Source organism: Neovison vison, chromosome 1 (assembly GCF_020171115.1).
Source record: "Neovison vison isolate M4711 chromosome 1, ASM_NN_V1, whole genome shotgun sequence".
In the NCBI taxonomy this organism is placed as follows: Eukaryota; Metazoa; Chordata; class Mammalia; order Carnivora; family Mustelidae; genus Neogale; species Neogale vison.
This window is the reverse complement of record NC_058091.1, coordinates 77,294,319-77,309,033: the sequence shown is the minus strand read 5'-3', so window position 1 is coordinate 77,309,033 and position 14,715 is coordinate 77,294,319. Positions and strand designations below refer to the sequence as shown.

Here is a 14,715-nt window from a genome sequence, read left to right as displayed (position 1 = left end):
GGTAAGAAAAATGCCTGACTATGCCATTTCATATAAATTTGAACCCACAATTAAAAATGACAATTCAAAATGGCTAGTCACTTTTGGTCATTGATCTGGTCTTTAGAGCCTTTTTAGCTTAAAATTCAAACTGAGCAGAGGCTGGGAGAACATGTACATGGAATATGTGATCAGAGCCCTGTGGTTTTTGATATGAAGAAGGAAATAATATATAGCAGTGTTTCCCAAGGTTTTGAGGCACTGTGGTCACTGAAGTGTCCTTGGGGGGGAAAAAGGTACACTGTGGTTAATTATATTTGCTAATCATTATCTACTATTCCCTCTTGAAGATTCACCAAGGAGAATGTTAAGGATCTGAAATGACCGAGGGCTTAAAAATCTGTTGTGTCCTCTTCCTGCTTGGAAATGGACAAGTCATAGCATCAACTCCTATGTGGCTATCCAGCATGTGGGAAAGCAGGTACAGTGCGCTGTGGAGAAAGGCACTGGGTATGTTGAGGCATTTCTGTATATCCTATGATAAAGGAATTTGTGTTGACTTGCAGAAGTTGTAAATCTAGGTTTGGCATACCTGCTTGGTCTAAGGTAGTCTTCCTCTAACCACATAATCTCTGACACATACATAACTTTGTATGTAGCAGTATTAAGTGCCCTTCCACAGTACTACATCATTGAACCTGGAAGATTTCCCTTTTCTTCAAGTTCACAATAACCCGCATCCTGAACTGATACAGTTGCCAAGTGTGTCTATGTTCTCCAGTATTTTTCCTATAGTAATTTTGGTTTCCTCAAGATCTAGAAGAAATGGTTCCACAACACCAACTTAATTGACATTCTAATGATTTCCTTGAATGAAGTGCTAATGCCAAATTACCTTTTATTTTTCCCATAGCAGTCAATCTCACCTCTCTTCTTTAATTCAATACCATGGAATTGTATCACATAAATACTTAATTTATCTTAATTAAGCTATACATCTCACTCTCATTTGCTCTCATAGTATAATATAAAATCATATCCCAAATGTTTAGGTTATATACACAAACCTATGTGTACCATGCCAAATGGGTAATTTTAGGAATTTTAAAGAGTATTTTTAATGATATGTAATCTTTACATTAGGCAATAACTTTATAAATGGTCCACTGTATATAAAAGATGTGAAAAAATTCCTCTGTAGTATGGTTTCAAGACTGAAAAGCAATTCTTAGTAGAAGAAAAGGATGGTCACGTTGTTAATACAGAATTTAAACAATTTATGAATTATCTCTAATTTTTTTTATTGAAGGATAATGCCCATGTTAGGTCTAAATCTCTCAACCATATGGAGAGTTGAGAATTAATTCTTTTGAAACTTTTATATTGGGTCTAAGATGATTTAGCAACCTAATTTGCTAATTTCCTGCAAAAGATGCTGATCTCTTCAGAACTTGATTGGATAGTGTGCTTCATAGATAGCAGAACTTACAGAGTTGTTTTACTGCAAATCAACATTTTTATCTATATGTCACATTTTTCTAGGAAGAGAATGTTCGTTTTTAGCATAATCTTCAATCTAAAGTTCTCTACCACTGCTGCAAAATTATCAGTTTTGTTTTATATATTTTCTTGATTATGTGCTTCTACAGACTAAGTATTAGCATACTGAAGATTCCATAATACAGAGTTCCAATCAGCTTTACATTCAACTAAAAATTTTCATGAAAATATAAATGGAATTTTAGATTCATATTACACCTCTCAATCAAAGTCTATAATGTCTATGTAAACACTTCCAACTGTAATTTTTTAAAAGACATTCTCACCAAGTTACTCAAGATTATATTTTCTAATTTTTTTCTGATATATCCACCAATGATATACTCTATTTCAAAATCCTGGCACTAAGTAAAACATGCATTTGTTTTATGTAATAGTACCATCATTAATACTCATGCCACTCTAAACCAAATGAAAAATATAATCATCCTTCTATCATGCATAAAACTAAGATTTGACCTAAATATTAGAGAAACTAAAAGTGTGTTTTTTTCTAAAATCAAATATATGTCATTATACCTAGAGTAATTTTCATTAGTGACAATCTTTAGGTTGTTCATCTAATGGAGAAAAACCATCAAAGAAACCAGCATTTGTCCCTAAGCATACTGTCAAAGTTAATATTGATGTAAATGCCATGGAATCAGTTATCAGTCAATATTCAAAATCTGAAGATATAAGCCTTAAAAGGAAATTATGACATTACATGAGCAGTAGTTAAAATTGTTGGGGGCTTCATTTCATTAAAGACACAATAAGGGCACCTGGGTGGCACAGTGGGTTAAACCTCTGCCTTTGGCTCAGGGCATGATCTTAGGGTCCTAGGATTGAGGCCCTTGTTGGGCTCTCTGCTCAGCGGGGAGCCTGTCCCCCCCCCTTCTCTCTGCCTGCCTCTTGCCTACTTGTAATCTCTCTCTGTTAAAAAAAATAAATAAAATCTTAAAAAAAAAAAAAAGACACAATGACTTTCACCGATAGGCAAATTATCTTGCCTACTGGTTTGGTCAAGTGATTATTAGGAAAATTAAGTCTGATGTTTTTAAGAAACTGAAGAGATCATTTATTGTGCAAAATAAGAAACAAAAATACAACTACTCAAAAAGGAGTTATGATCTGGACAAATTAACATTTGCAAATGAAAATAAATTTTAAGAAGAATAAATTCACAGAAAAGGTTGAATAATTATGTATATTATTTCAACAAAACAAATATTAATAGCAAGAAACATTTGGTAAGCCAGCCTCGAAAAATTAGCATTAGCCTTGTCTATAGCAGAAAACTTAAATTAGTAAGCATCTGAAATATGCTCTTTCATTTTTGTAAGTTTTATTCACATACTTGCTTTTACTTGTTTTTCACTTGGAGCTGTTAAAACAATGAACAATAACGTCTAAATTAATTACAAGTCCACTATCTCTCTAAAATAGTTTTAAAGTTGTTTAAAATTTTTTAAAGATTGTATTATAACCTTGGAAACCAAGGAAAGCATAGAACTGAGAAGGAGAAAATACAACACTGTACCATTTTCTTTGGTATATTATAAATTTGAGCCATGAGACACAGATTTTTCTTTTTTTACATTTGTATATCTTCTCTCAACACAGAATGCTCATTCGCAACTTACTCATTTTTTCTTGTCTTTTTAAATTAGCTAAGAATCTGATTGTTTTTATATGCAAGCCAGTGCATTTTCCTTAAAGTAGTAGGAAAAGAACAAAGTGAACTGATAAATTATCCAATGGTTTCAATTGTTAAAATGCACCTAATTACTGCCAAGCTGTTACACTGTAATAATACCCTGAAATGAACAGATAATGATTTCAAGCAACTTAAGTTATTGTATTTTGTTGGATTTAATATTAGACAATAGTGGTTAGCTATTACTATTCTTGAAACCAATTATACCCATTGTCATTCTTCATGTTTCTCCATGTTTATATGTTTCAATGATATAAACTTTAGTTTTTTGCATACATGCACAAATAAGAATATGTGTTTGGCCCACCTGTGGGAATGTTACTCACAAATGAACAAATACTCTGTCCTCTGGGAGGTGGACAAAAACATTCTTTCCCAAAGGATAAATAGTACCAATGTTAATGTGAAATGATGAAATCTGATCATTTCATCTTGGAAATTATTTAAAAGTCATTCCCATTTAAATTTTTTTTTAAATGTGGTTATTCTATTTGGTGTTTCTCCTTTCATTTAATAAACATTATCAAGTGTCTACTGTGTGCCTGCCATTATAATAAGCACTCTAATTTCTATTTAAAATGGAAAAAAGAAAAGGTAATGTGATTATAACAGTATAATAAGTCCTATTATAAAGGAGAGAGGATGATGCTATGGGCCCTGGTTGGAGGAATAACTAAATGGATTTGAATTGTCTGAGGAAGTTTTATAAACTTAGAAGAAGAAGAAATGTAGCTTTTAACCTGTGGTTTGCTCTGAGCTGTGGGTGTAGGGAGCAGTGGGAAACAGTTGAGCTATATTTGTAAGGTTGGTTATTTACATAGCACTGAGTAAATGCAATTTCCATTGAAATACAATAAAACGGAAAGAGTAATGGACATTGTATGAATTTGTGACCACCTATACACATACACACACGCATACACATATGAAAACTCAGTAAAGTTCTGTGAGTAGAAATCTGAAGGCAAAATCAACATATAATATTTTTAAATGCAGTCCATAAAATAAGATTTAGAAACTTGCCTTTATTTTCATTTGAAAAAACTAATAGGGCAGACTGAATACTAGAAACCTTTGAGAAAACCATTTGGTATTTGTACCCACTGCATTTTTAGATGTGTTTGTTTGTATGTGTGTTTTACTGATTGTCTGATTCTCAATTCAATTTTCCCCCATTACAATATAAATATATTGAGGGCAAAATCTACCGCTGCTTTCATTGCAGCTACCCTGAGTATTCAAGAAATGTCATTAAGTAACATTTTGAATAGGGAGTGGATATTTGCTGAACTAAATATTCCATATTTTACAAGTAAAGCAATATTGGATGCATTTACAGAAAGTGTGTGTGTGTGTTTTTTGGGTTTTTTTTGTGTTGTTGTTTTTTTTTTGCTTTGTTTTGTTTCTGTTACTTGACACTCAACAGCACTTCTCAAACACTGCTTTGACAGATTCCCTGGGGATCTTAGGAAGTTTCAGATTCTGAAACTTCAGGCAGCAGCTAGAGACACTGTATTTCTAACAACCTGAGGCTACTGATTTACAGGACACTCATTGGGTAAGAAGAATGTAACATATTATTTGGTTTATGTTTTCTGAAACTGCATTGACGTTAACTCTATGTCAAGAACTTGAAATAAAGACCATGAAGTGAAGGGATTTCCTGCCCTTCCCTGGCATGGCCCTTACGCCCTGTCTAAGGCTGCAGCCTTAATAAACATTGGGCATCAGGTAGAAAGAACCCAGGAAGGTCAGTCTAACTCACCTGAATGTTCCTTCTTTGATGACTTTGCTGTATTAAACAAGAAAAGAAAAAAGTCAACATTTAAGCTATTCTATTGCAATTCAATATTCAATTGCAAATTAAATAATAAAATGAAAGCAAGACAGGAATTTAAAAACAGTTACCTGGTTCCACATGTTTTTCTTTCTTTTCCTGTTCTGAAACATTATTATTGTTATTATGATGATTCTAATTTTATATGTCCCACTTTAATTGTTAAACACAGAGAAACATATAAGTGTTAATACTGGACTGCAGCAACAAATAAAACAAATAAACTAATAAAACTAATGAAACAAATCTTTCCCTTTTTTCCATTCACTGAGTTCCCTCACATAACAGCACAAAAATATCCTATGTAAGAGGAACTAAAATTTTTCATGGATAGTAAACCCCCAAAACTAAAAAGAATCTATCAACGACGGAAAATAATTAATTTGCCCTTATATTAGATCAACACGAAATAAATTTTCATGTTGGATAAAAAACGGATAAATTTTGAACCAAAATTTATAAATGGATAAAAATGGACAGATTGCCTATAGACGTCCTCTCTATAGGTGAAATCTTCTTATATTGAAAAGTTATTTGTTTAGCTAAGACAAAGATTTTGCTGAGGCAAACTGAAGATACTAAAATAGATTGAATTTTCAATGGAAAACAAAACACACTTCCCTTGTTTTTAGGACAAATGTTCCTTGTAGAGTCCTTATTAGATAGTATTTCTTTTTAAGAACCCATTTTTGTCAATATTATATGAGACAAAGCATTATTCTGGCCTCAAGAGTAAGATGACACATATTATAATAAGAACTAATTTTATACAAAGTGCAAGTACTAATTTTATACTAAATGCTATTATCTGCAATTCTATTTTTTACTTTGTCTTGACAAGCTTGTCAAATTAAAAGAAGATTTTTCAAGAAATGTTTTAACATAAGTACCTTATTATCAGATTTTTTTGAAGAAAAGGTATGGGGAGATTATTTTAAAGTTTCATTCAATGAATACATTTTGGGGACTGGAAAATGCATATGCTGAAAGAATTCTAAGAACTATATTTTAGAAACATAGAGGGCTATCAAATCTTCTAGGATCACCTCATCAGTCTCTGAAGTGTACAATTTTGTTTATCTGGGGTCTAGTCATGTAAGAATAAGAAGTGAGTTATTCACTCACAAGGAGAATGTAGGCCGTAAAACAAATTAAAAAATGACTTGACCAAGGGTCACATATCAGAAAGAAGATATTTAGGTGACTTAGCTAATGAGAACATTACCAAAAGTTGTTTGAAAACATGGAGTAATTAAATGTGTTGCTTAATCTTTTGCTGAACTGAAGCAACATTCATGTAATATTTTTAAGAAATGGCAAAGTGATGACAGTTGGAAAAATACTAGAAGTTGATCTGGGTATGTATTAAAATTGAATTCCAGCTATATGTTATATTACAAAGCTAAAATAAGGGCCTTCCAGTCCCATCCGAAAGCCATCATATAAACAGAAATATACCTGTCCTAATTTGGAACAATGTGAAGAAAAAGGTTGTTGAGGATAATTATTATTATGTAGGATAATTCAGGATGTAATTATTGAATTACCTTTAATAAATACAAATTAAGGTACCTTTTAATTTGACAGGAACTAACAAATCCTATCTATAATTGATTTTTTTTACTTTTTATTTTGTAAAAATTATAGATCACACACAATACGTGTGTGATGGTCCCATGTTTTGCCACCAAGATTTATTTTAAATTAAAAAATAATGACTTCTTAATTGTGATAACTAGAAAAGTAGAAGCAAAATAAGAATATAGGGATGGAGATATACAACTGAATGAAGCAATCTTAAAGACAAAAAATCTAAATCAAACAAATTCAAAGATACAACAATCAACAAGAATAAAAGCAAGTCTAGTGGCATCTGGTGTCTCAGTCAGTTGAGCGTCTCACTCTTGGTTTCAGCTCAGGTCATAATCTAGTGGGTCCTGGGTTCCAGCCCCAGGTAGCGCCCCTGCCCCCAGCTGGGAGTCAGCTTCCCCTCTCTTTCTTCTTCTGCCCCTCCCTGCCTTTCATTCTCCACCTGAGCCTTTGAACTCTCTCTCAAATAAATAAATCTTAAAAAAGAAGCAGGATACTCTAGATGAAAAACCAGAGCAAATACGTTAATTTAAAGAGAGTTATTAGTTGTTTAGAGGAAAATTCTTTTTCTTTTTGCTAATACTGCCCAAGTCGCAATCCACTGAACTTCTCAATGAAGGAAGCAGCTGGGGTGTAAATGAATGCCCAGGGTGGCATTTTTTTTTTTTTTCTTAAATGAAATATACCAGTACTCCGAAGATTGCCAAGGAGATGCAGTGTGTCTGTGAGATCTTTTAAATTACATAGCCTGCAATAAAGTGAGGGCCTTACAGTTATAGATATATAATTTAACATCATTTTTCACATTTCTGGTTGTCCTCCATTTTCCTGTTGGTGCAATGGTTTATAGAGTGTTTCTGTATCCAAGAGCCAGTGCTCATCAGCAGCTGTGCATACACATAAATCTGAAACTGAAGGAACACATACTTCTCTATAGATAGATTGCTCCCCCTGGCTGAGTTGTACTATAATTTCATGATTCAACCCACAGAATATTTTAGAGCATTTTTATGACATAGAATGCCTCAGTGTCCTAACCTTTTGCAGGGTCAAAACATCATAAAATTTTCAAAAAAGTGGTGTATATTTTTAAACAGATTTTTTAAAATATCACTGGGATCTTTTAAAACTCTGCATTTCTGGGACTGTGATGATTTTTAATGGCTGACTGAGTAAGGTTAAGTTGGGAGCTTTTTGTTCCCATTTGTTCAACATGTCCTAATTTCTTCAGAGGAAAGCGTGTTATTTGCAAAAGATACAACCTCAAGGCATCTAGCTTTACTGTTAGCAAACAGCTTTAACACAGTGTTAGAGCAACAGTGGATACTGCCGAAGGCATGTATTCCAAGCAATGCTATTACACAAAACTTACAGTGCTTTTGGGGAGAAATCACATTAAGAATGAAATATCACATATCATATGAACATGCCAAAATACTTATGGATTACAAGAAGAAAGATAATGGGAAAGTGGTTATCAAACCAGCCTGAAAAAGAACTTCCATTTGGTCTTTTTTAAGGACTGAGAACAAACCAGATTACAGGGACTAAATCTACATTAACAGTTTTGGTTAGTGAAATGAACTTGTATTTTTGGTTATGAGGCTGTGGATATCATTAGACAACTGTATGAATATGGAAAAGAACTTTAAGAATGACTGCTATGGTTTTCAGTCCCTCTGGCCCTCAGGTTGTATATTTTTTTTGATTCTAACAAAAAAACCACAAGTACAGTTCACATGCATAAAATATAAAAAAGAGATATTCAAAACTATGAGTCTAAATATACCAGCAGGCCAATAATAATTGTAAAGAGAAAAACACATACACACAAATACAATTTACATGCATTTCCTTACTTTTTCCCTTGGGATGTTCTGTTGAAAAAAATGAAAACAAAACAAACAAACAAACAAAAAATAACAATTGGTCTTATGCTCTTAAAACCTTCAAAGATAAAATTACTCCCCCAACAGGTTGACTAAACTATAATTTTTCCAACCCCTCTCCCCATTCTCTCTCCTCAAATTTCAATGTTGGTCTGAGGTATTGCCAATTACTATTGAAGGTGTTTCCAGAATTTGAGTGCAAAACATTGACAATGAATCAGCCTAGGATTACACACACTGTTTAGCCACTTTCAATGACTTATATTTTGCAGTCTCTTAAACACAGGTGAACACATAATCACATACAAGCAAATATGAAAGAAACAGGTATCCTTGCCAGATGAGTTATGATTCTACTCAAGACTTAATAGGAACAATTCAGTTTCTAACTGATGCTAGTGTATCCAAGATTAATTGGATTTATACTTTCTAGTAAAATAAACTCTTGATACTGAACATTATTCAATTTCTTGTCAAGCAAACATTTCTTTGAAAACAATTATTGTGAGAAGTAAACATATGCAGTATTTGTTTTTTATTTTGCCAAATAAATCTCATAGCAATAGTGGCAGTAAAGTTTTGACTCTTTCCTTCAAATTCCTTCTCTCGCTCTCTCTCTCTTTCTTTCTCTCTCCTATCCCATATATAGTTTTTTCTTCTATATTTGTCCTTTAAGAAGAAATGCAATTTGGTATTCATCAAATATAAGACAGAAAAGGAAAATATTTCCAATACCTTCTACCGGGGTTTTTGTTTTCTTAGAATCTGAAAACACAAAGATAAATTATTGATAAAGCAGATATCATAAATTAACAACTTATTAGTTCACAATAAAATGCCAAATACTCTGAAATAATCTTCTGTAAAGTAGACTGATCTCATAATGTATTTCTAGAATATGGGACTCAAGGAGAAAGCACTCTGTTTTTAAGAAGGTGAGTATTAGAGTGAGGCAGTACATAAGAAATTTTCTGAAATAGAAAGACTTAAAAAAATGACAGAAATGAAAGAAAATATCCACATCAGTTTGCACAGAGATTACATTGTGCCTATCAAAGCTAATAACCTTTTAATAGAAAGTCAAGCTGAGCCAATATATGGCCCATATATGGCCCATAAAGATGGGCTGAAGCCTGTGGATTTAGTCTGTGGTTTCTTCATTTGCTCAATCTAAAGCCACTGAAATCACCTGCTTTGCCCTCCCTGTATATTTTCAATACAAATATTCAATTATTTCTATTGTAATGGGGAAAAAACAGGTTGAGGTCAGCTCAAAGGTTACTGATGAATACATGGTATTTAGTAGCTGTTATGGAGTAATGTGTATTCAGTGGTCAGCAGACATCTATTTTATTTTTAGTCTTTTGGATATTCAGCCTAAATCTGAAAATTTTATTACTTTTTAGTATTTAGGTCATGCAACTTTCTGTTCCTATAACTTGAATATACAATGAGAGGGTTTTGACCCCATTTATTTTAGAATAGAGGCATCTCAAGTTTCTGCTCAGAAATATTTTATTTATCTTCTGTGGTTTTTCCTTTACCCCTTCTGTAACTTGACTTTGAAATTTTCTGGCTAGCGGGTTCCATGGTGTAATGGTTAGCACTCTGGACTCTGAAATTTTCTGGCTATTACTGAAATTACTGAAATTATAATTGTAATAATGAGCTATAAGTTGATAATTGCAAAAGGTAGATAACTTTTCTTTGGCTATAATTATATGCTTGGCGAAGCTGTATGCCTTATAGGGAAGTGTTTGGTACTTCACAGTGAAGTAATAGAGCTAAAATGTTTGAAGATGACAATGGGAATTTATTCACAAAAGGCAGTTAGATGGTCAACTGAGTTGTTTTATGAAAAATGATAACCAATGACAGTAATAGTGAAGTAGAAGTAAAAACTCACTTCCATAGAAATAGAAGCTAGACACACACTTTAGGAAACCAACTTGAGGAAGAATTCTGAGAAAGTCATAAAAATGAGCATGCTTTTTGATATAATAATTCCACTACTAGAAATCCAAAGAGAAAAATGCTGAATTATCACAAAAATATATAAAGGAAAAAGCATTTTTCATGACATTGTTTTATATGTGTAAATAATGAGAATATTAAACAGTACTTTCTGAACAAGATTGGAACTGATAAAGAATTCATTAACATCCTCATTATAGAAAAATACAGCTATTCAAGTAATATTTTTGCAATGTCTTCTCTATGAGTTTCTAATTTTTCTCTAATAGGGGTATGTTTCATGTGTAAGGGAAAAACAAACCTAATTTTGAAAAATAATAAGTCCTTGGGACAAAAAGTTTACTTATTTACTAAATATCTATTAAATCTTATTATGTCCAGCATGGCACAGTAAAAAGAATATTAAACCAGATTTCTTTTAATATCCTTTCTTCCCTCTCAAAAAATATTTTTCTTGATATTTAGTTTCTCAGCTGGAACTATAACTGAGTAGGCTAAATTTGCCATCTAAAATGTGCATTGCAAGCAATTTTTCATTCATTTCCTTCATGAGTAATTACCCTAAACAGATAAGCAAATAATTCAAATATATAGAAAAATATTACATAGAACAATTTCATATAAGAATATGACAAATATCCTGTTATTAATATGCCCAATAATTAATAATGCAGACCCAGATTCTTATAACACAATAGCTGCAATGATGAAGTGCAAAGTTCAATGATCTTTGTAAGTTCTCCATTCATTTGGCTCCAGTATGCTGGAGTAGGATTTCTGCTTGCCCAGAAGGTCATGTGACTCCCACTGAGTCTAGTGTACATACAATATGGAAAACACAGGAAGATCATGAGGAATACATGGTCATTCAGGAGTACAGCTGAAAATAAAGCTTGAGAAGACTGATGAGACAGACAGGATAAAATGTGGCGGGTAAGACTATTTCCACCCCCACACCTCTATTCTCTGACTAGATGCTGGTGTGGGGTTGATAAGGAAAGCTGAATATAATATGTGTATCTGTGAAATGTCTGTTGTTTTAATTTGCTTCCCTTCTCCCTCATATTAAGAATTGGTAATATAGGAGTCCCTAGGTGGCACAGTCAGTTAAGTGTCTGCCTTTGGCTCAGTCATGATCCCAGAGTCCTGGTACTAAGTCCCACATTGGGCTCCTTGCTCAGCGGGGATCCTGCTTCTCCTTCTCCTTCTGCCTCTGCCTGCCTCTGCCCCTGCTTGTGCTCTCTCAATCTCTCTCTGTCAAATAAATAAAATAGTTAAAGAAAAAAAAATTGGTAATATAATGTACCAGATATCAATTACATTGAAATCACAGAATAAAAAATGTGAAGTCCAGGATCAGGTAAAGTATAGAGCTTATTGAGATAAAATAAAACATTTCATTAAGAAGAAATGTAAAAAAAATAACATGCCATGATCTCACCAAGTAGGTTTTAAAAATTCAATACATGTTTTCTAAAAATGGAAGCTATAATGCAATTAACTTAAAATGTCATTATAAAATAATGTCTTTGGTTTGGAGTCAACAGAGCAGCAGACTTACACAAGTAAAATACCTGCGCAACAAAAAATATAATGCTTAGAACTGAAAGAGCACATACTGACCCTGAAAAGCTATTAGTACCAGCCATTAATACTCCGGCTATTAAACTTCATTATAGCCTCTCAGCACTCTTCTGAAATGGTTTAAAAATATTATAAAGGCTTACTTGGTGAATATACTTCCCTAAAGACCATATGCCCGATAATGTGAACAACAGTCTTTTATTAAGAACACTGAAGCTCATAGCACATGTGATTTAAAAGAAGTGATGTGTTTGCAATCTGTTCAACTCATCATTCAGTCATCTTTGGCAATGCACAGTAGTTTCCCTCATCCAAGGGGGATATATTCCAAGACCCCCAGTGGATGCCTAAAACCAAACCCTGTATATACTATGTTTTTTTCCTATACATGCATACCTATGGTAAAGTTTAATTTATAAATTAGGAACAGAAAAGATTAGTAATAACAAATAATAAAATAGATAAAATATAATATACTGTAGTAAATGTCATGGGACTGTGACATCTCTCAAAATATCTTACTGTACTGTATTCATCCTTCTTGTGATGATGTGAAATGATAAAATGCCTGTCTGATGAGATAAAGTGAGAGGACTGATGTAAACATTATGACTATGTTAGGCTACTATAGACCTTCTAACCATGTGTCAGAAGGAGGGCCATTGGCTCCCAGGTGGTGGTTGACCTCAGGTCACTGAAGCTGCCAAAAATGAAACTGTGAATAAAGAGGGACTATTGTATCAAGTATGGTCTATTATAGTCGTAAGTGATGCCAGAGAATAATGAAATACCAGTTGTATGGAAGGAAAAATTAACTCTCTTGTAGTCTGGTAATGCAGATGATAAATTACTCCATTTCCTTTGGATAACTTGTCCCATTGACATCTTTATTCAGTTATAATAGCAGATACTTTGCTTTGTTTTTCAACGTTATTTCTCTTCAGATATCAGTTCTGAAGCCCTAACTCACACATGCATTCAACTTACTTGTTCTTGTTCTAGCTATAGTAAATGATAAATCTAATCTGGCTCATTCTCAATGAAACTGTATCCTTCAGAAGATAAACTGTGTTGGAAAACTCAAAGGCTTTCCAGCTCCCAGGAATTCATATATGAAGTTAAGATAAATGAATGGGATCTACCTAGATCTGCTAGGCAACTCAAGTGGCTGCTGGTGATCAAAATACACCTATGACAAAATTGTCAGTATTTCGCTGTGATTTCTCAGACCTGAAAAGCTCCCTGGAATATAACCTCCAATAATAATTTAAAAAATTCTTCCTTGCCTGAGATATGGAAAATTGAGTACCTACTCACATTTCTTGTAGATATTCTATTGACCTTAAGAGTCCTAGATATTACTGATTCATTCACAGAATAAATATTTGTTAAGCAATCTGCAAACTAAGGAAATGTGTTAGTCCCAGTAGGGGATCAAATGGAATTAGACATGGTCCCTTTAATCAGAAGTTTTTAAATCAATTAGAGTAGGATGAAAATGAATACCAATAATAGAAGTACAAGGTGGCAAAAAATAAACAATGGTACAAAGGTACAGATAAATTCTGTTGGGAGATTATAAATGAAAAAGAAAGTATATTTAATTGAGAAGGTCAGACAGAGGTCTTAGGGGAAGGAGAACTTTCCCTGAGAGCTAAAAGCATTGAATATTCATGGAAGGAAAAGGAAAGGGTAAGTTCTATTATGATAACAGTAGGAATGAAGGCAAGACAGCAAGTTGTAGGCATAAAATGGAGAATGGCTTGATATGGATGAAGTATGTGATACATACAGGAAGAAAGTGGGTAGAAATATAATGTAAAGGCTCCACCGTGATATCATCGTGGTCCAGCACATATCCATATAGGTCCTGCAGGGGCCAAGTTTTAAACCATAGATAATGTGAGTCTCAGCAGAATGCCTTTTGATCCTTCTGGAACATAGGAGGACAGGAAGCTGTCATGAGACAGCTTCTTATCACCTCCTGAGTTCTCCTGCCTAGAATACTTTGAGATAGAGTTTCAGACCAGGAAACCATTTGGCTGTAGTCTAGAATTGACTCCTCAACACTGAAATGTCCCTAACTTGTGTTGCATTATCTGGCCCCACCTCTTTGGGTGTCACTGTTTTCTGGTGTGTAGGACAAGAACCACAATGTGTTGGCACCTTCAGCTTCTCTTGCTTTTACTGACCATGGAAGTAATGAATTGTCTCTATCTCAAAAGAACTCGTATCTTGACTGGTGGAATTATTCCGGCCTTGGCTTTGTCTTTGCCCAGATCTCTAGATGTGCATATGACAGGAGGTCAGGAAACAGACTGTGGGGCTTGGATTATAGACTAAGGCCTGTAGACTATATTCTGTGGTTGGTGTGGAGCTGCCGAATATTTTAAATAGGTAACAACATGAAAAGTTTTATGAAGTCAGCTCAATATTTTGAAGGACACTATCTAGAGAAAACATTATAGGCAGAATTACTGTTTAGGTTACAAACTCTCAAACTTTTTCATTTCAGGCATCCTTTAAATTCTTTACAATTTTAAAAGACCCTCAACAGCTTTTATTTATGTAGTTTCTAGCCATTGATGTTTATAATTTTAAGA

The 14,715-nt window shown here is 33.5% G+C and overlaps 1 protein-coding gene across 1 annotated transcript in view; it reads right to left on the bottom strand.

Moving 5' to 3' along the window:
* The window catches only part of TRDN (triadin), a 297,181-nt gene that overhangs the window by 99,331 nt on the left and 183,135 nt on the right, over positions 1-14,715 (bottom strand). The window contains 5 exon segments of the mRNA XM_044238841.1: positions 2,879-2,905; positions 5,004-5,030; positions 5,147-5,179; positions 8,525-8,542; positions 9,290-9,319. Coding sequence (XP_044094776.1) covers positions 2,879-2,905; positions 5,004-5,030; positions 5,147-5,179; positions 8,525-8,542; positions 9,290-9,319 — 135 coding nt within the window.